The sequence below is a fragment of the Nematolebias whitei genome, chromosome 6, assembly GCF_014905685.2.
Source record: "Nematolebias whitei isolate Nwh7 chromosome 6, NemWhi1, whole genome shotgun sequence".
NCBI lineage: Eukaryota > Metazoa > Chordata > Actinopteri > Cyprinodontiformes > Rivulidae > Nematolebias > Nematolebias whitei.
Window position 1 is genome coordinate 21,325,983 of NC_056503.1, and position 21,744 is coordinate 21,347,726.

The 21,744-nt window shown below is 40.9% G+C and overlaps 3 protein-coding genes across 3 annotated transcripts in view; 1 reads left to right on the forward strand and 2 right to left on the reverse strand.

Annotated features, from left to right (window-relative positions):
- LOC119410836 (sodium- and chloride-dependent GABA transporter 3-like) overlaps positions 1 to 5,746 on the forward strand; it is a 52,929-nt gene extending 47,183 nt beyond the window's left edge. Inside the window, exon 10 of the mRNA XM_037677758.1 lies at positions 5,681 to 5,746. Within this exon, the coding sequence (XP_037533686.1) occupies positions 5,681 to 5,746 (66 nt within the window). The remainder of the gene's footprint in view (positions 1 to 5,680) is intronic.
- A 3,431-nt stretch (positions 5,747 to 9,177) lies between these two features.
- LOC119410838 (cyclin P) lies at positions 9,178 to 14,839 on the reverse strand. The gene is made up of 8 exons (XM_037677759.1): positions 14,730 to 14,839; positions 13,835 to 13,910; positions 11,472 to 11,647; positions 11,270 to 11,368; positions 10,993 to 11,148; positions 9,703 to 9,861; positions 9,441 to 9,619; positions 9,178 to 9,334 (listed from the first exon to the last, which is right to left on the reverse strand). The coding sequence occupies exons 1-8, from the start codon at positions 14,781 to 14,783 to the stop codon at positions 9,178 to 9,180; spliced, it is 1,056 nt and encodes a 351-aa protein (XP_037533687.1). The 5' UTR covers positions 14,784 to 14,839.
- Positions 14,840 to 18,379: 3,540 nt separating this feature from the next.
- The window catches only part of akt2 (v-akt murine thymoma viral oncogene homolog 2), a 34,341-nt gene continuing 30,976 nt past the window's right edge, over positions 18,380 to 21,744 (reverse strand). The window contains exon 14 of the mRNA XM_037677441.1: positions 18,380 to 19,138. Within this exon, the coding sequence (XP_037533369.1) occupies positions 19,074 to 19,138 (65 nt within the window). The 3' untranslated portion in view covers positions 18,380 to 19,073. The remainder of the gene's footprint in view (positions 19,139 to 21,744) is intronic.

Here is a 21,744-nt window from a genome sequence, read left to right on the forward strand (position 1 = left end):
CTCTTCACCTGCCGTCGCCTCTCCACTGGTCTCTTCACCTGCCGTCGTGGCCTCTCCACTGGTCTCTTCACCTGCCGTTGTGGTCTCTCCACCGGTCTCTTTACTTCCTTTCGCCCTAAGTCGGAGATGTTCCGAGCGGACAAAGATTCTGCCAAGTGATGGACTGTTTTCTGGTTGCCCACTGGAGCTCCTGCCCCATGCTGGAAGATCTCCTGGCTACCCGCCTAAAGTGTTGTACCGCCCGTCTGAAGTGTTGGCCCATTAGGGACGGTCTCCAGGCCACCCGCCTGAACTTTTGCCCTGGTTCTGGATGGTACCCTGGCTGTCAGCCTGAAATTTTGTTTTCTGTATTTAACTTTTTGTGTTTTTTGGTCCCAGGTGTACCCTGTCAGTTTTTGTTTTCACATTTTTCCTTTGTGCCCGCCATCCTCTTGGCTCCCCCTCCTCCCACCTGAGTTATGTGAGATGGTCCTGGGACATCCTGGGGGGGTGTGGGGGGGGGGTGAGATACTGTAAGGATTGTGTTTCATGTGTCTCCTTCTTGTGACCCGTCCTAGCTCCTGCGTCCCCACCTGCTCCTGATTCTCTACCCCCCCCCCCCCCCAGGTGTTTGTCATGTTCTGTCATTAGTGTGTGTAGCCTATATAAATCTGCATTGTTGTGTTCCTCGTTATCTGGTCATTGTCTTGAATGAGGTTCTGTATTCTCCTGTGTTATCCCGAGATAATGTAAGTTTGCTGCAAGTCAGCATTTGTTTTTCCTATTAAATATACCTTTCTACTTTAAAATCCTGAGTCTCTCCGAGTCCTGCCTGCACATGGGTTCTACCACACACCAGAATCTTAACAATTTCAGGCTGAGGTAGCTCTAAGAGATTGACTAGTATATTGTGGAAAATATGTATTTAAAAAAGTTGTATATTTAAGTTGTAATTGTTAAACATTTGTTCTTTTTCTTTTTGCAGCGACTCCAGTTCCTATGCCAACCAGTCTTTGACAACTCCAGAACCCCAATGAAAATAATGGAGCTGCAGACCATGGAAACGGAAGTACTGCAGCCGTTTTTGATGCAGTCACAAGAAATTACATAAACTCTACAAAATCTGCAATTTCATGAGTCCACAAAAAAAAAAATCCGGTGACAAAGTTCTCCTTTAATTTGAAAATAAACTTTTGCAATAAGTTTGTCTCTTTTCATTAGCACCAAATTGTGAATAAATAAAAAAAAAGTATATATATAGATATATAGATAGCTAGATTAGATAGCCAGATAGATAGCTAGATAGATAGCTAGATAGCTAGATAGCTAGATAGCTAGATAGCTAGATAGATAGATAGATAGATAGATAGATAGATAGATAGATAGATAGATAGATAGATAGATAGATAGATAGATAGATAGATAGATATTTTCAGCTCTTTACCCTCAGTCCTTGAGGGGTCATGGGAGTTTGCCCATCCAGTCTACATGTGTTTTGTAGACCTGGAGAAGGCATTCGACTGTGGTCCTCGGGGTACACTGTGGGGGGTGCTCCATGAATATGGGATTGGGAGCTCATTGTTATGGGCTGTTTAGTCCCTATGCAAGCGGTGCAAGAGTTTGGTTCGCATTGCCGGTAGCAAGTCAGACCCCTTCAGGATGGGAGTTGGACTCTTCCATGGCTGCCCGTTGTCACCGATTCTGTTCATAACTTTTATAGACAGAATTTCTCTGTGCAGCTAGGGGGTGGAGAGTTTTCGGTTCGGTGGCCTCAGGATTCCATCTTTGCAGATGAAGTGGTCCTGTTGGCATCCTCATGGTATGATCTTCTGCTCTCACTGGAACAGTTTGCAGCCGTATGACTGCCCATAGGGGACAAAAGAAGGACATACAGTCGAGTGTGAAGCGGCTGGGATGAGAATCAGTACCTTCAAATCTGAGGCCATGGTCCTTAACCGGAAAAGGGTGAATTGCTCTCTTCAGGTCGAGGGTGAGGTTCTGCCTCAAGTGGAGGAGTCAGGTATCTCAGGGTTTTGTTCATGAGTGAGGGAAGAATGGAGCGTGAGATTGACAGACGGAATGGTGCAGCATCTGCTATATTGTGGACTCTGTACCAGTCCAATGTGGTGAAGAGAGAGCTGAGCTGTAAAGCAAAGCTCTCTGTTTACTGGTCGGTCTACGTTCCTACCCTCACCTATGGTCATGAGCTCTGGGTAGTGACCAAAAGAATGAAATCATGAATATAGGCAATTGAAATGAGTTTCCTCCACAGAGTAACTGGACTCTCCTTTAGAGATAGGTTGAGGAGTTCAGTTATCTTGGAGAGACTCAGGAGTAGAATTGCTGCTCCTCCACATCGAGAGGAACCAGTTGAGGTGGTTCGGGCATCTGGTAAGGATGCTCCCTGGATTCCTCCTTGGGGAGGTGCTTTGAGCATGTCCAACTGGGAGGACACCCCAGGGCAAATATAGGACACGCTGGAGAGACTATGTCTCTCAGTTGGCCTGGGAACACCTTTGGGTCCTTCCAGAAGAGGTGGCTGTGGAAAGACGTGTCTGGACCTCCCTGCTCAAGCTGCTGCCCCACAACTCAACTTTGGAATAAGCAAAAGCTGGATGGATGGATGGATGGATGGATGGATGGATCATTTCAGCTGATCTGCTGCTTTTAACAAGATGGTGTTCTGTTGTCATGAAATCTAAACACAAAGCTGTAACAAACAAGGGAAAAGCCTCCACAAGCGTGTTGAGTTTGGTCTTCAAGGCTTTTTTTTGGTTAAACTTGCATTCAGTTCAGAGGTTTTCTATTGTTTGTATTTTATAGTTCAAATATTTTTCCTGTGCTTACTGCATAACTTTGAGTTAGTTCACAATAAATTAAGAATAAATAACATATCTGAATATGACATGTTTAGTGTTTATATTTTGGGAGCTTTGCTCTCTTGAGCAAAATCCATAAAATCTACATATTTTGCATTGAATTATAACAGTTTTTATGTTTTTCTGCATCATAACCTCATAAAACAGATTTTCTCTCTGAATCTGAAACTTTTGTTATTGTTGTTGTTGTTGGACTGCAGGTGACAGGCAGCTTTAATTAAGAAAGGTGTTTGGGAGTGGTGGTGCAAAGGTTAGAGAAGGTGGGCCTGTGATCGGAAGATTGCCGGTTCAAGCCTCGGTACCGACAACATCAAAAATGTGGGTGGGGTAGGTGACGCACCTACACCTGCCCCCACCCTCATTCATCCCACTCTGGGCCCTTGAGCAAAGCCCTTAACCCCCACCATCTGCTCCTCCGGCTGTCCTAGATAGCAGCTCTCTGCTCCACACAGAGGGCTGTGGTAGCTCGGTGGTCTGCGGTTGCGTCAGGAAGGGCATCCGGCATGTGGCGACCCCTAATGCAGGGAGCAGCCGAAAGAAGAAGAAAAAACAAAACTGTATTTTTTTAATAAACAATCCATGCTTCTTGAATTCATCTTGTGTAAGTGTATCATTCTCAGTTCCTTTCAACTCTGGGTATTCTGTTCTCGTGACAAGAAATCTCTCCAGCAAGTCCTGGGTCTTCCCCAGGGTCCCCTCCCAGTCATGTCCGAAGCACCTCCCTAAGGAGGTGTTCAGGGAGCATCCTTGCCAGATGACCAAACCACCTCCACTGGCTCCTCTCAATGTGGAGGAGCAACGGTTCTACTGTCTCTCCCAGATAACTGAACTTCTCACCCTATCTCTAAGGGAGAGTCCAGCTACCCTGCAGAGGAAACTCATTTCAACCGCCTGTATCCACAATCTCATTCTTTCGGTCACTACCCAGAGTTTGTGACCATAGGTGAGGATAGTAACATAAACCGACCGGTAAACAGAGAGCTTTCCCTTACAGCTCAGCTCCCTGTTCACCACAAAGAACCGGCACAGAGTCCGCAATACTGCAGATGTTGCACCAATCCATCTGTCAATCTCACGCTCCATTCTCCCCTCAATCGTGAACAAAACCTCGAGATACCTGAACTCCTCTACTTGAGGCAGAACCTCACCTTCGACCCGAAGAGAGCAATCCACTCTTTTGACTAACCATGGCCTAAGATTTGGAGGTTTTCACCATATCATTACTAGTCAGTGGTTCAAGTGAGTTACTTACTTTTTTTTTTTAAGTTGGCGTAGGTAAAAAAAAAAAATCAGAAAAGTGTTATTGCCTTGAAATATTCAATTTATCAAATCATGTGCATGCATTGTTCTGTTCACCTCTACATCCTCTACATCCTGATGAACGTGGAACTGATTATACTTCAGACTCCTCCCCGACAATTGCTTCAATTTAAAAATATAAACAGATGCAGATATGCCCTGCATGTTAGAGTTTTCTCTCTGCACGATCAAGAATTATGTCTACATGCATGAAAATGAGGAACGTGAGTCAGAGATGCTCCTAAATAAGTTTGTGGAGTGTAAAAATGTGTTTGACACACAAAGAGGAGTGATTGTGTGTGAAACTGTGGTTGTCTTGAATTTTGCCAGTGTAGCACTAGACTGAAAATTTTCCAACTTTACACATCCCTATGATTACTGTAAACACAGAACAAGCCTCCCAGTTCTTCTAGTGAAGATCTCCTGCAGCACCACAGCTGCCATTGTTCCATAATTACACTCAACTTAATGCAGCTCTTTATGAACATGTCATGACAGATACTGTATGTCACTGTCTGCACCATGTTGATCTGGGGAATCATTACAGCAGAGTTGTTCTGAATTAGTTGGCTGATCTTTCTTCTCAGTGAGGATAGAAGTGGCCCTAAGGCAATTCAGACACATTTTATGTGCCTCATCTGTTTTTTCTCCTCACAGGCGTGTGGTCACTGATGTGTGTGTACAACTACTGTATATGTGACAAAAAGAAAAAAGAAACTTTACAGTTTACATTGAAGTGAGTAGTATCATTTTAGAGGTGTGTTATACTACATGTTGCACGAGTTTCGGTTTTCTTGTTTGAATTGTAAACATAAATGCTCAAACCTTTTTTTCCACGGGACCAGAGGGTGTGCTCCAATTACAGGGGCACCACCCTCCTTAGCCTCCCTGGTAAGGTCTATTTAGGGGCACTGGAGAAGTGAGTCCGATCATTGGTCGAACCTCAGATCCAGGAGGAACCATGCGGGTTCCGTCCTGGCCATGGAACACTGAACCAGCTCTTTACCCTCACTAGGGTCCTCGAGGGGTTATGGGAGTTTGCCCATCCAGTCTACATGTGTTTTGTGGACTTGGAGAAGTCCGTGCTCTTTGAGGTAAAATGTGGGGGATGCTCCGCAAGTATGGGATTGGGGACCGTGGTATGGGCTGTTCGGTCCTTATACAAGCAGTGCAAGAGTTTAGTTCATATTGCTGGCAGTAAGTTGGACCCTCAATATCACCTATTCTGTTCATAACGTTCATGGACATAATTTCTCAGTGCAGCCAGGGTCAGAGGGAGTACAGTTGGGTGGCCTCAGGATTCCATCTCTGCTCTTTGCAGATGGTGATGTCCTGTTGGTGTCATTGTGCAGTGATCTTCAGCTCTCACTGGAGCAGTTCACAGCTGAGTGTGAAGCTGATGGGATAAGAATCAGCACCTCTAAATCTGAGCCCATGTTCCTCAGTTGGAAAAAGGTGGATTGCTCTCTTTGGGTCAAGGGTGAGGAAAGCCAGACCTCACAGACACTCTGCCATTGAAACAGGCTCAGAAGATGATAGTGGATGAAGAGTATGAAGAGGAGACCAAGGACAAGGCTCGACTGCAGTAGATGGATGGAGTGACTTCTGCTATTTGGACCTGTATTAATATGGACACGCATCTCAGTTTACTTGCCAATACATGTATATACAAAATTGACCACAGTACTTTTGAGTATTACCATTCCCTCATGGTGGAGTGGGGTCATTGAAGGAAATGTTAAAGATTTTGTGACAGACGCTGTAACAATTGTCATAACCACTGCCAGAAATGTAAAAATGAAACATGTTATCTACATTGTACATGTACTGAATTTAGTGGTAAAAACATCCCTAGATCAAACAACTGGCTTAGATGATTTGCACACAAGGACACAAAAAGTAGTATTTTAGATCCTGCAGTACTGCTAAGGAAAAGACTGCAACAGCAAATGACCTGTGCAGAGATTAAACTGATCCAGGAGGTGGACACAAGCTGTAACGTCATGTTCTTGATGCCACAATGCTTATACAGTATGATGTGATAGATAAATGGAACTGCTCTGGCATCCCTCAGATCCAAAAGTAATCCTCTTTGTTCTGAGGAAACAAGCAGAATTTTGTTTAAGAGAGCTCACATCATTTTGCAAGGCAACAGTAGAAATGTCCCAGGAGGAGTGTCTCAGGGTCAAAGGTCATTCCCTTAATCAAAATGTTGCTTTACACAATGCAGGAAAAACTGAGCAGTACCATCAATGTGACAGCAAAAGCTCAGAGACAGAACACATCTACCACCCTCATCTATAAGAATGACACATCTGAGAACTGAATTTTCTTATCATTGTCCACAATACTTGACACAAGATTTAAACCTATCGATTCCTGCAATTCAGACAAAGCACAAACTGACTACTGAATGTGCAGTACACATGAGGTCAACAATGGACACATCTACTGATCCTCCATCTACATCAGTTCCACATCAGTCAGCAGCGCCAATGGCACAGAATCTACTAATCGGCCATTTGAAGCTGAAGTGTAGAAGTATAGAGCTGTTACGTGAAATAAAATTATTGTTGAGCTGTATCTCGTTATAACGAGAAATCGTTATGAGATACAGCTCAACAATAATTTTACTTCATGTGACAGCTCTATGCTCCCGTACTGAAGATTCTGCACATTAAAAAATGAAGTGCTTTAGAAACTCTGTGTCAGCCAGCGCAGGACTTGTTTGGCAAAAGTCAGATGATCAATGTTCAAAGCTTTGAAAGTGCTGAGGTTGCATCACTGCTTTGGTACCCATTTCAATGGTTTGTGAAAAAGTGAATCATCGCTGGAATTTGTGACGTTTTGATGGTAAATTTGCACAAAACATAACGAACCAGCAAGTGACATACAGCGAGACATGGAGCCAGCCAGCCTTATGTGTTTAGTTTACCAGTACATGAGCACTTCTACACATAATTTTTTTTTACAAAAATTATATAAAGTACTATATTGAAATAAATTACAATCTGATCTGATAAATGTAAACTGGTTAATTGCATTAAGTCATGGAGGCAGGAAACTTGCAGCACAAGTGTCACTCTAAACTGGTATTGTGTTGTAAAACAGATGAGATTTATAAAAATCTGTTACTTTTACAAATGTCAAGAAGCCACAAGTAAAGGCTCATCATGCCATGGTACATATTTTAAACAAGTTTACTCATCAGAAATATTTATTCAGCAAATAACCATTAAAAAAGTTATGTTTAAAGCACCTGTATGACAACCTGATTTTATACAGAAATGTGGCATGATGTTGAACATCTCTACTCCATTGAATGGCCACCCAGAATGAAGCCAGTTCATTTCAAGCTGCTCTTTATTCTTTTGACCACCAGATGTGGCCAAAGAGAATCATGTTAAAGTTTTGAGTAATTACCAGTAATCTTTTTCAAACCAAGCTCAGCGTTTCAGAAAAGCTCCATTTGACCATCACTAACAAAATCCATCCACCACATGTAATGTTATTAGGCAATTATTAATGCAGAAAATAAGAGAACACATTTTATAAATTTAAACCCATCAGTGCTCATTTGTCTAGCATTTGATCAATTCAAAGGTTGAATGAATTGAACAAGCAGATGCCACTGCAGAGGTCCACTGATACATGACAGAGTTCTTAAAACAATGAAGATTCTCTGACGTACTGGATAAAGCACAAACATTGTTACCCACATTTGTTTTCAACAGCAGAGATGGGCAGTGGTGGGGCAGAGGTTTGAGAAGGTGAACTTGGGATCGGAAAGTTGCCGGTGTACCCCGCCCCTCGCACAGTGATTGCTGGACATGGGCACCGGTGACCCCCGTGACCCAAAAATGGAAGAAGCGGGTTAAAGATAATAGATGGATGGATGGATAATTCATAGGCTAAATGGTCAAGCAAATCCAGCAAAAGTTTAAAATCTAGCTTTCAAACAAAACCACCTACACAAAATCAGCTTCATGCATACTCCTGAAGAAAAATAAGTCTTAAGCAGTATTTGTCTTTCTGTTCCAATTGTTCTTGGAACTATTGGCTAAATCTGTCCATCTAGTTTACATTATACAAACATAATTTCACTGTATTTCAGTACAACGATAAAGTTTATTCTGATTCCGATTTTAGTGAGTAGGAAAGGAACCTACTAGTATCTGTGCTATGTGTAGTCATTGTATGATGACCACACATAGCACAATACAATGAATAACAAAATTAGTTCTCTGCATTTAACCCATCACACATGAGATGCATCCAGGTGGAGCAGTGGGCAGCTACCTGGGGAGCAATTGGGGATTGGGTGTCTTGTTCAGGAACACCATGACATGTGGGCATGGCAGGGAGTTGAGCCTGTGACTTTTTGGCCCCCAGTCGGCTGCCCGGCCTCTACACCATCTTGGCCCCCCGGTACACAAACTTGTCACACACTTTGGCTGTATGTCCGTTTCCTTATGGAAACAAAGCACCTTTCCACAAAACACTTTTTTGGTATATTTATAGTTTAATCTACATTTAAAATAATTAAACAAACTTGGGCTTTATAATTTTCCAGCATTATTGTTTGAAACAGTGGAGCGAACAGTATGGCTATGAAGTTCCTGCAGACCCAGCTGAACTGTAGAAAGGCCTCTCATGCAAATAAAAAAAAAACCCCAGCCAACTCAACACTTAGCAGCAGATACTTTATTTTACATTAAAACATCCTCAACTTGACACACAGCCTCTCTATAAATGACAGGACAAGGACACAAATCAAGTACAATTCAAATATTTTCTCCATCGGCTGCAAGCTAAGATCATAAAACAGGTTAGCCATGATGTGGGACAAATCACATGCTGCCAGACTGCATGCATCTGTCAACATCTGGCATCAAATCCGTCACACTGACTTCTCAGGAACCACAGAAACTTATTGCTTCTGTTAGAAACTTGGATCATAGGAAGGAGCTTCACGTCTTGAACTGAGAATTCAGCATAAATGACAAAAAGTTCAGAGAATTTACACACCCAACAGACCTGCAATGCTCTTCAGACCTGGGTGTCTGCTCACATGCATGGTCTCTGGGCAGGAAAATTTAATAAAAGTAGAGTAGGTCTCATGAGCCTCGGCTGCAACACCAGCTAGAATTTGCATGATCCTCAGCAGAACGGCCTCACTGAAAAACAGCACATTTATCACTTTAAACTATAGAAAAGATAAGAAACCGATGCATTGGTGAAGTTACTATAATGCAGGATGAATACACAGGAAGAACTACCCACCTGCCAACATGAATGCTGGAGGCCAGACACCAGGCAGCCTCTGCCTCTGGTGTCGGAGGCTCCTGCAGAACCCGACGAGCCAAACAGAGAGCCGCTCCTGCCAGTTGCACAGGCAGAAACACCACACACTGGAACTCCAGGAGGGACAGCTCCAGCAGATAACGAGCCATCCACACCACCTGGAGGCACAGACGTCAGGGTAGACGATGCTTCAGACTAAAAGCAAAAAGAACTGGGCCGAGAGCACACAGTGAACACGTACCGTAGCGCTACAGCGAGCTACAGAAGCAAAGATGAGGAGGAAGTGCAGAGCAGGACAGTGGGACAGATTGAACTTGAGCACAGACAGGACTTTACGTTCCATTCTCAGCAGCTGATGCTTCGTGTATGCATGGTCCATCAAGCTGCAGAGCCCAGATGCCTGAACAGAGCAAACATGGACAAATCTTATGAAAAGCTTTCCTTCAAGAGATCAAAGTCTCATATTACCAACTTTTCTCAAATCTGGCTTTAATACTTGTAGCTGATATTTAACAACAGAACTCAACCAACATCTTATATAATAGTAATTCAGAAAAACTGGTCCATGCATTGGTCAAATCTAGACTGGATTATTGAAATGGTTTATCTGGGTGTCTAAAAACTTCTTTGAAAAGTCTTCGGTTGATCCAAAATGCTGCTGCCAGAGTTTTAACTGGAGTTAGTAGGAGATCATCTCTCTCCAGTTTTAGCTTCTCTCCACTAGCTCCCTGTCAAATTCACAACTGAATTCAAAATCTTACTTCTAACCTACAAAGCCCTCAACAACCTAGCTCCATCGTATATACGAGATCTTATTGTTCCATATTTTCCTAACAGAGCACTTTGCTCTTAGTCTGCAGGTTTACTTGAGGTTCCTAGAGTTTCCAAAAGCAGAATGGGCGGAAGATCTTTCAGTTATCAGGCTCCTCTCTTGTGGAACAAACTTGCAGTTTTTGTCCGTGAGGCTGACACATTGTCCAGTTTTAAGACTGGGATTAAGACTTTCCTTTTTGATAAATCCGATAGTTATGGTTGGCTTGTTATTCTGCTAAAGGCTTAGACTACTAGAGGACAAGTTGACCTCATTTCATTAAATTAATCGTTAAAATTGAATAGTTTTCATTTGATACTATTTCTATCTTAACATGATTCTCAACCTGCCATTGTGTATCTGTTCCTCCTTCCTGTTCCTCTCAAACCCAGCTGGTTGAAGCAGATGGCCGCTTGTCCTGAGCCTGGTTCTGCTAAATGTTTCTTCCTCATCAGGGAGTTTTTCCTTTCCACTGTCGCCTTCATGCTTGCTCAAGAGGAGAGTTCTGTGATGGAATTAATTCAAAGCAGTCTGCTCCTCAGATAAATAGTGTTAATTATTTTTATACATGAATGTTTCTGTTCAGTGCCCTGAGATGACTTCTGTTGTGACTTGGTGCTATATAAATAAACTGAATTGAATTGAACCAGCAACAAATTGTTGACTCAGAAACGTTAGCGCTCTGCAGTTTTGGAGCTGTGGATTGTTGAGTCTGCAAACCTCTGGGAGGAGGCTCTCTTCTTTCTTGGCTGCGATGAACAGGCACACCACGCCAAGAAGCTGCATGTTGGCTGTGGACACATTCAGCAGCTGCAGCGCACGGTTCAGGAGGTGCACAGCCAAATAGAGTGTCTCCTCTTGGAACTGCATCAGCTCCTGGCAAGAAGTGAATGCATTATAAAAAGAAGTAGTAGTCAAAACATAATTTAAATAATCTTTAGTCCTTTCTGTTTAGATTAGAAAAACAACAACAACAAGAAGAAGAAGGGAGACTCACGTGTACTTGAATGAGCCAGTCTACTAGAATACCTCGAGCAGCATTGGTAAAGTAATGGGGCAGATTAGCGTTGGAAAGAGAGTTCTGTGACTGGGTTCTCTGCAGAATGAAAACCAAAAACAGAAGAGTCTAATTAAACTTGCTGCGTAGCAAAAAGGAGCAGCCCTCCAGACAAAACCATTTAAAGGTCATAGTTTCTCACCATCATGTCCAAGAACATATCCCAGGCGAATGTCCGATCCCAAATGAGGTCCAGTTTCTCGAGCACTGTCTCTACTTCATGTCGCAAGAAGCTGGGAACCAAAGTCTGAAGGCTAGGAAGGCCCTGAAAGCCATGAGTGTACAGGAGTGCAATGGAGATCTCCCCACACTCATCTGCTGCACAAGAAGGAAAAGAGATGAAGACCAGGACTGAAGGGCTCTACTGAAAACCCATGACTTCGTTTGAAGGTCATCACTTGTGATCCACATCAGTCAGAAGAGCCATGCTAGTTTGAAGTGATCCCACAACTTCAAGGTTGAAAAAGAAAGTTTCTCTAACATCAATAAAACACTCAGGTTTGACTCCAACAGGAATAGCTTGATATTTTGTAGGTGGGGTTTTGTGGAGTCACAGAATATGCAGCAGAAACCACTCAGTGGAAAACTTTGAAACATAAAGCTGTTTTCTGGAGATGAGCTGCTCCTCCACATCAAGAGGAGCCAGTGGAGATGGTTTGGGCATTTGGTAAGGATGCTCCCATTGCACCTCCTTAGGGAGGTTCTCGGGACATGCCTGACTGGGAAGAGGCCCCGGGGAAGACCCAGGACAAGCTGGAGAGACTATAGGTCTCTCGGCTGGTCCAGGACCGCCTTGGGGTCTTCCCAGAAGAGCTGGCTGTGGAAAGAGATGTCTGGACCTCCCTGCTTAAGCTGCTGCTCCAGAGACTGGAGTCCAGAACAAGTGGAAGATACTTGTTGGATGAATGCTCTCCATGTGGATATAGCCACTGTCTTCAGTGTAAACAGACACAGACTTGTATGTTAAAAAGTAAAATAAAAAAAATAAAAAATACAGTCGTCTTCTTCTTCCAGCTTTTCCCTCTTTAGGAGTCTCCACAGCGAGTCATCCTCCTCCATCTCACTCTGTCCTCTGCATCCTCTGTCCTCACTCCAACTTCCTCCATGTCCTCTCTAACTGCATCTATATATCTCCTCTTTGTCTTTTTCCTGACAGCTGCATTTCTAACATTCTTCTACCAATATATCCACTGTCCCTCCTCTGGACATGTCCAATCCATCTCAGTCTGGTCTCTCTAACTTTATCTCCCAGTTGTTCAACCTGTGCTGTACCTCTGATGATCTCAATCCTACCACCGTCTTGCAAACTTTTCTTTGACCTTTGTCGACACCTTTTTGTCAAAATTCACTCCTGAAACTTTTCTCCATCCACTCCATCCTGCCTGGACTCTCTTCTTCACCTCTTTACCACATTCCCCATTTTCCTGGACAATGGACCCCAGGTACTTGAAGTCCTGCACCTTTGTGACCTCTGCTCCTTGTAGCTTCACTGTTCCACCGGCCTCCCTCTCATTCACACACATGCACTCTGTCTTCCTGCGGCTGACTTTCATTCCTCTTCTTTTAAGTGCATACCTCCATCTCTCCAAGTTCTCTTCCACCTGTTCCTTCTTCTCACCACAGATCACAATGTCATCTGCAAACATCATAGTTCACAAGGATTCCTGCCTGACCTCATCTGTTAGTCGGTCCATCACCAGATCAAACAAGAAGGGGCTCAGAGCCGCTCCTTGATGCACTCCCACCTCCACCTTGAAGCTATCCATCACTCCTACAGCACATCTCACCACTGTCCTGCTGTCCTCATACAATAATGTAATGCGTTATGTGTTGTCATTATATGTTTCCATACAATGGCAAAATTGGCTCTCTGCATTTAACCCATCCAGCCCCAGGTGGTGCAGTGGGCAGCTATTGAAAGTGCCCAGGGAGCAATTGGTGATAGGGTGTGCTGCTCAGAGTCCTGTACCAGTTGAACATACTTCTCTGCCACTCCAGATTTCCTCATGCTATACCACACCTCCTCCCTCGACACCCTGTCGTGTACTTTTTCTAAATCCACAAAGACATGATGGAGTTCTTTCTGACCCTCTCTGTACTTCTCCATCAGCATCCTCAAAGCAAAAAAGTAAAAAATAAAAATGAGAGTAAAAGATTTGTAAATATCTCCTGCATGAAATACAATAAAAATGACCCTGGACTGATTTAAATGTTGCAGAAAGGCACTTTGGTTTACAGCTCGTTAACTCGTCTCCTGAAGAAATCTGATGTTTTGAACTGAAACTGTTCCGAGTGATTCCTACTTCAGGTTTGATGCTTATTACTAATAATGCCACAGAACACCACTACTAAATATTCAAACTATGCCCCATCTGTAATTTGGCTCCCGACAGTGTCAAACAGAGCAAGTTTAATGTTTACGTCATAAACCTTTAACAGTTATTTAAGAAGATTTTGAATTTGGAAAGTTAAGCTTCTCTAAAATGAAAAAGAAAAATGAACTACCAGCAGAGCCTGTCCTGTTGTCCTCCTGACGCCCCATGATGATGTCTTCAGGGGTTTGTGTCACCAGCCTCCCGTCCTGCAGAGAATCAACACCTCACAGGTCAACAGGAGCCGAGGTTTGGACCATTAAACTGGTTTCAGCTTTCCTCCTGGACTTTAGTCAGAAAGAGATGGTTCTGGGTTAGAATGATGAAACAGAATGTGAGGCACACCCATCTGCACTAAGGTTCTGTTGTGGCCAGGTCCATCCTGGACTAATCTACAGGCTGCCAGGAATCTAAAGACCCACAGGTGTCAGCCTGATCTCTATGGGCTCTCCTCTTATCCACCTGAAGGTCTGTGCACCAAGGTTTACAAAGCTCAACCCCTAAACCAACTCCTGACTCAAACATTTATATTTCTCTTAGTTTGGGGGCCATTTCTGAAGTATGACAGAAACATTTCCTGCTCATGCACACGGACTAGACAAACGTGTTCCTGACGGGTTCATGATCCTACACAGACATTCAACATGTGCTTTTTAAAATTGGCAAACAAATTAAAGTGTTTTTAGTCATGTGAACTAAAACTCTATCCATGTTTTAATAAAACTAAAACTGTTTGAACAGTTTACATTTGATGACTTTTACTTTTTTTATAAAATGGATGAGAAATACAATCTGTTCTCCATGTGCTCTTTGAAGACCTCAGAACCTTGCTACTGATGGTTCGGGATCGGTTCTGCTCAGGCCTCCTGATCAGGAGCCACTGAGTGGATTTAATGAAACCAAACTGGATCAGAACCGTCTGAAGGAGCAGAGAGGAGATCAGGTGTGCAGGGCACTGATTTATAAATGCTGGGACTGATGACGTCATTCATTCTGGCTGACAGGACTCGGTTCTGGGCTCGGCTCACCTTCATGTGTAAGTCCAGCAGGGGCTTGGAGTCGCAGAACCCGGTCTTGGCCATGCTGTCCCGGGTCTGGGCCGCTGCAGCTACTTATCCACGGGCGTGTTGGAGGTCTGGGACGGAGAGAGAGCCATGGCGGCCCGGGACCACACTAATGAAGACAGCTGGGCTGCTGCTGCTGATTGGACCGAACCGAACCGGCGCCAAAGGTGAGCACCTCTGAACTTCCGGTCCACGGACTTAATTGGACCTGCGCTCCCTGCAGGTTGATGCACATGAAAACATTTCTGCCAATTAGAACTACCCAGAGTCACAAATCAAAATGATGAAGTTACACATAAAACATGATTATGGTTTGTGACGTCATAAAGTTAAAGAACTATCATCAGTTGTTGCCAGTTGTTTTTATGAGGACTAAAGAAAAGACAACATTTATTCTCGTTGATTTAAGCACGGCAGCTGTTTTTATATTTGTCAGAATGATTAATACAACTAGGTTTTTTTATTTTTTTTATTTTTTTTAGTATCTCATTGTTTTTGTGTTTGATGCTTTTAATTGCATATTTTTTATTTAATTACTGCCTTGATCTTATTTCGCACTTTGCCAACAGCTGCTGTTTTAAATGTGTTTTATAAATAAGTTTGACTTGACTTTTATATTTTAAACACTTGTATTTTGATTATTTTATGGCGAAGATTAAAAAAAAAAGTTTGTTAGATACATTCATGACTTTAATTAGCCCAAGGTTTCAACTTTTATGTCATTTTTAATCAAAGTTGAACTTTTTTCTATTATTTTCTTACCCAAAGTTAGAAGAGATCAGCTGTCTCCAGTTTTAGCTTCTCTCCATCGGCTGCCCGTCAGGATTTAAAATCTTACACAGTTGTCCTCCAATGCAAGAGTTGGGGGTTTGATTCCACCAGCAGTCACATGCAGAAGTGTCCCTGGGCAAGACACTGAACCCTTCATTACCTCTGATATGTGAGTGCTATATGAATGGGTAAATGAGGACACAGTGTGTTGTAAAACACTTTGAGCATCTTGATAAGATAGAAGGTGCTATAGAAGTACAGTCCATTCACCATTTACAATACAAAACTCTCAACAACCTACATCTTTTATTAAATATCTTATTTGCTTAACAGAGCACATCTCTCAGATTTCAGGTTTACTTGTGGTTCCTAGAGTTTCTAAAGGTAGAACATGAGGCAGAGCTCCAACTCGTTTCTGTCCATGAAGCTAACACAGTCTACTTCCTTTCAGATAAATCCTATAGTTAGGGTTGGCTTGGGTTTCCTGAGCGATCTTTTAGTTCTGCTGCTATAGGCTCAGACAGCTGGAGGACAAACCAACCACAGATCCTCACTCTGCTGCTGTCTTTACAAATACTGTCAGTCAGTTTTACTTCCCACAAAAACCACCCCTGCACCAACACTTCATGTCTCTCCTGTCCTCTAAACCCAGCCGGTCGTAGGAGGTGGACTCATCCTGAGCCCGGTTCTGCTGGAGGTTTCTTCCTGATAGAATCATCAGTCCTTTTCATGGTCACTAACGAGCTGCTCAGGATGAGAGACTGACACCAAGTTAAGATTCAGTGCATTGCATTGATTCAGTGCATTCATCTGGTGGTGAAGGTTTTGGATCAGTGAATCGACTAACTGGATCCGAGTTTGATTTATAATTTGATTTTTTTCTGGTGGATTTAAGAGAAAGATTGCACTGTTCAGCTGGAGGACAGATTATTTAATGTGGTAACAACTTAAATAACTGATCTGATCGGTCTTTGCAACATTAGTGTCATTTTGTCACCATAATTAAATTCACGTTCATTTTACTTTGGGTCAACGTTACAAAGAACCACTGCAGAGGGGCCCATGAGCCATCAGTGGCCCCAGAGCTGCAGAGTTCAGACCCCTGATCCAGTTTAACAAATGACAAAACAGGTTTTTTTTTTTTAAAGAACGACCACTTTTTCAATCACTTTGAAGGAACATTTAAATATCAAATGTTTAATCAGCATTTTTATACAACTGTAAATGGGTTAATTTCCCTTTTATAACAAATCAATTTATAATTAGATACTTTTCAAATTTTGTAGTATACTTTTTTCTGTCCAGTCTTTTTAGCGGACCATGACAACGTGCTGCAGTTTGTGACTAAAATTCATAAAACCAACAAATGGAGGACAAAAAAGTTCTACAGGAAATTAACTGCATCTGAAGGCTGCCTGCAAAAAATACTAAAAAGGGACAATTATAGTTAAAACCTGAATGAATCCATCCATTGTCTTTTACCTGTTTCTTCCTTTTTGAGTTGCGGGGATCACTGGTGCCCATGTCCAGCCATCACTGTGCGAGTGGTCGGGGACACCCTGGACACGTCTCCAGAACAGGGACACATAGAGACAACCAACCATTCACTCTCACATGCACGGATTTGGTCTGTGTGAGGAAAATGGAATACCTGGAGAAAACCCACGCATGCACAGAGAGAACATGCAAACTCCACCCAGAAAGGCCCCCGGACCAGGATTTGAACCATAAATCTATAAAAAATCTATGGGGTATTGTGAAGAGGATGCTGTGATACACCAGACCCAACAACTCAGAAGAGCTGAAGGCCACTATCAGAGCAACCTGGGCTCTCATAACACCTGAGCAGTGACACAGACTGATCCACTCCATGCCACGCTGCATTGCTGCAGTAATCCAGGAAAAAGGAGCCCCAAGTATTGAGTGATGTACATGCTCATACTTTTCATGTTCATACTTTTCAGTTGGCCAACATTTCTAAAAATCATTTTGTTTAATTGGTCTTAAGTAATATTCTAGTTTTCTGAGATACTGAATTTGAGGTTTTCATTAGTTATCAGTAATAAACATCAACATTAAAAGAAATAAACATTTGAAATATATCAGTCTGTGTGTAATGAATGAATATAATATACAATTTTCACTTTTTGAATGGAATTACTGAAATAAATTAACTTTTTCATGATATTGTAATTTATATATATATATATATATATATATATATATATATATATATATATATAAATTTTTTCATATTTTAATTTAGCCTTTATTTATCCAGGTTAGTCTCATTGAGCCACGAGAACTCATTTTCAAGAGAGACCTGTTTAGGGAGCACATGGTGGGGTTAAGGACCTTGCTCATGGGCCAAGAGTGGGGCGAATATATATATAAATAAATAGTTGGTGCTGGACTTGAATAAAAAAATTCAAACTTAACAGCAATACAAAATGTAGTCAGACACTTACTGTATTTATATCTGTATTAGAATTAGAAAAATTAGTTATTAATTTTGTTCTGTTACTTGAAGATTATTATGATTGAACTAATTGTTTGAAAAAGGGGCAGATATAATATTTTTTCTTTTTTCTGCTGCCTTTCATTTTAAATCTCTTGTATTTTTTTAATATAGTTATGAAACTATTTTGTATTTTTAAAATGAATAAACTTTATACCATACCATATCCCAAAAGTACCAGGTAACATCTGAACTATTATGGATGAATACTAAAACTAGTTAAGACCTTCAGAAAGCCTGAAAGTCTCTAAATATAAAAGCAGAATGTTGGTGTCCCAACGGTGTAAAAGCAGGACACACAGGAGACATTTCTTTTTCAGTAAAAAGGTTTACTGGCACATTATAGTTGCAAATATTATAAGCTACCATTCTGTAATGGGTACCACCCATCACAATGTAAAGTCCTTGAAATGCCTGCTAGAACGTCCTTCCTTTGAAGATTGCTTTTTTTCATTGCCCTCTGTGCATCAAAAAAAAAAAAAAGTTCTAACATCAGCATCAGGTATGACATTCCTGACCATTGATCACATTCAAATATACAGAAAAAAACATGGTAAAGCTGCAAATTAAAGACTACAAAGCTTCAGGCTTCCCCTGCTAATGCTGCATTCACCATCAAGCTCCTTTTTTCTCTTTTTGGTATTTACAGAAAAGCAAAGAGGCACTTGTTGTGCCAGTGTACGCCTACAGGAGAGGTCAGGGCTTTTTGAACTTGCATGTTCAGCTGTAAAGCATTGCTTATAGCGTGGCCGACAAAGAGCTTCAGTCTATGGCTTCGCCACCACCACCGAGTCCAGCAGCAGCCCCTTGTGGCCATGATAGCAATGAAGGCAGTTCCACAGTGGAGTCCATCAGTGCAATGGTTCTGATCCGGGCCTTCCATGCCCTGAGCAGGACTCCGGGTCAGAGTGATGGCTGTGCCTGAGCCGATGAGAAGAGGTGCTGGAGTTGTAAAAGAAAAGCCATCCGATCGCTGTGTTTCCTGCAGAAAGTGAGGCCACCATGTGGTCGCTGCCGAGTCACAAACCTGCTGCTTTTTCTGCGTTCAGATCAACACACGCGCGCACACATACACACACTAACACTTACACACAAAACAATTAAAATGTGATGAGGAATTTCCAAGAGAAAGCTAATGAGATTATGTAACCAACTTTAATTACTATAGTTTTACTATAGTAATTACTAGGATAGTCAGTAATGTCACTTTTATTATTCTCTTTTCACTGAACATAGTTTGCTCCTGACTTCACTGATTCAAATTAATTAAATAAGCTCATTCTTACAAGCTTCAGCTAAATTATTTTTTTAAGCCAACCTGTCTTTGTTAGCTAAATGTCTCCAGTTTTACAAATTATCTTCAATGCTTTTTTGTCCACAGCTATTTTAATTATGTTGATTAAAAGCTGTTAATTCAGGATTAAAATAATTTTATTCTGTTTGACAGTCAATCCCATCATCCTCTGAATGAAATTCCCATGAGATGAAAAACTTAAAATATTTTAAAACAAAACAAAAAAATAAACAAAGTTGGAAAAACTTTTTTAATATATATATTTTATATAATGTACTTAAACAAGACAGCATGTCTTCCGAAATTTGAGAGATGAGAAATTGATGAGGAAAGAAAAGCTCAAACAAAAACAAAGACAAAATCATGTTATGTTCCTCCTGTGAGACAGGACCAACAACTCTTCCAGCATAGTGTAATTATAGAAAACATTCGTGTCAGTTCAAACATGCTCCAGCTCCCTGCCCACGGCTTCTTTCAATCATGTGCCTTCTTGACGTAAAGTTTACAGGAGAGTATTTTAACTTAACATATCGATACTTTAATTAAAGTTTACAGGTGCATGTTTTAATTTAATGTATCAAAGCCTTCGTGATGTAACGTTTACAGGTGAGTATTTTAATTTAATGTATCGATACTTGAATTAAAGTTTACAGGTGCATGTTTTAATTTAATGTATCAAAGCCTTCTTGATGTAAAGTTTACAGGTGGGTATTTTAATTTAACGTATCGACACTTGAATTAAAGTTTACAGGTGCATGTTTTAATTTAATGTATCAAAGCCTTCTTGATGTAAAGTTTATAGGTGAGTATTTTAATTTAACGTATCGATACTTGAATTAAAGTTTACAGGTGCATGTTTTAATTTAATGTATCAAAGCCTTCTTGACGTAAAGTTTACAGGTGTGTGCTTTAACGTATCAATACTTAATTTAAAGTTTACAGGTGAGTGTTTTAATTTAACGTATCGATACTTGATTTAAAGTTTACAGATGAATGTTAAAATCGAATGCATCAATGCCTTCTTGATGTTAAGTTTACAGGTGTGTGTGTTTTAATATATTGTGTCAATACCTTCTTGATGTAATTTGCAGGTGTTTTAATTTAACGTATTATTGCCTACTTGAATTAAAGTTTACAAGTACATATTATAATTTAACATATCAAAGCCTTCTTGATGTAGTTTACAGATGTGCGTTTTATTTTAAGATGTCAATGATTTCTTGCTGTAAAATTTACAGATATGCGTTAGCCTTCTTGACGTAAAGTTTAAAGTTGCATGTTTTAATTTAATGTATCAATGCCTTCTTGACGTAAAATTTACAGGTGTATGTTTTAATTTAATTTATCAATGCCTTCTTGACTTAAAAGTTTACAGGTGCATGTTTAACATATTCATGCCCTCTTGATGTAAAACTTACAGGCCTGTTTTAATTAAACGTATCAATGCCTTTTGACAAAGTTTACAGGTGCATGACTAACATATCAATGCCTTCTTCACTTAAAAGTTTACAGGTACATGTTTAACATATTGCCTTCTTGATGTAAAATTTACGTGTGTCTTAATTTAACGTATCAATGCCTTTTTGACAAATTTTACAGGTACATGTTTAATGTATCGACGCCTTCTTGGTGTAAAATTTACAGTCGTCTTAATTTAACGTATATATGCCTTCTTGATGTAAAATTTACAGGCGTGTGTTAATTTAACGTATCAATGCCTTCTTGACTTAAAGTTTACAGGTACATGTTTAACATATTCATGCCCTCTTGATGTAAAACTTACAGGCGTGTGTTAATTTAACGTATCAATGCCTTCTTGACTTAAAGTTTACAGGTACATGTTTAACATATCATTGCCTTCTTGATGTAAAATTTACGTGTGTCTTAATTTAATGTATCAATGCCTTGTTGACAGTGATTTTTCAGGTACATGTTTAATGTATTGATGCCATTTTTATGTAAAATTTACAGGCATGTCTCAATTTAACGTATCAATGCATTCTTGACGTAAAGTTTACAGGTGCATGTTTAACGTATCGACGCCTTCTTGGTGGAAAATTTACAGTTGAGTGTCTTAATTTAACGTATAAATGCCTTCTTGACGTAAAGTTAACAGGCGTGAGTTTTAACGTATCAATGCCTTCTTGACGTAAAATTTACAGGTACATGTTTAACATATCATTGCCTTCTTGAGTAAAATTTACAGGTGTCAATTTAATGCACCAATGCCTTCTTGACATAAAATTTACAGGTACATGTTTAATGTATTGACGCCTTCTTGATGTAAAATTTACAGTTGAGTGTCTTAATTTAACGTATCAATGCCTTCTTGATGTAAAATTTACAGGCGTGTTTTAATTTAACATATCAATGCCTTCTTGACGTAAAGTTTACAG

What these genes read in the sequence shown, in the direction of transcription:
- LOC119410838 (XM_037677759.1), bottom strand. Translation starts at nt 14,783, where the DNA reads ATGGCCAAGACCGGGTTCTGCGACTCCAAGCCCCTGCTGGACTTACAC. An exon ending in TGCTGGACTTACACATGAAG is followed by an intron (nt 13,911 to 14,729) that starts GTGAGCCGAGCC and finishes GATTCTCTGCAG; the next exon opens with GACGGGAGGCTGGTGACACA. An exon ending in AAGAGAGCCTCCTCCCAGAG is followed by an intron (nt 9,862 to 10,992) that starts GTTTGCAGACTC and finishes TGCTCTGTTCAG; the next exon opens with GCATCTGGGCTCTGCAGCTT.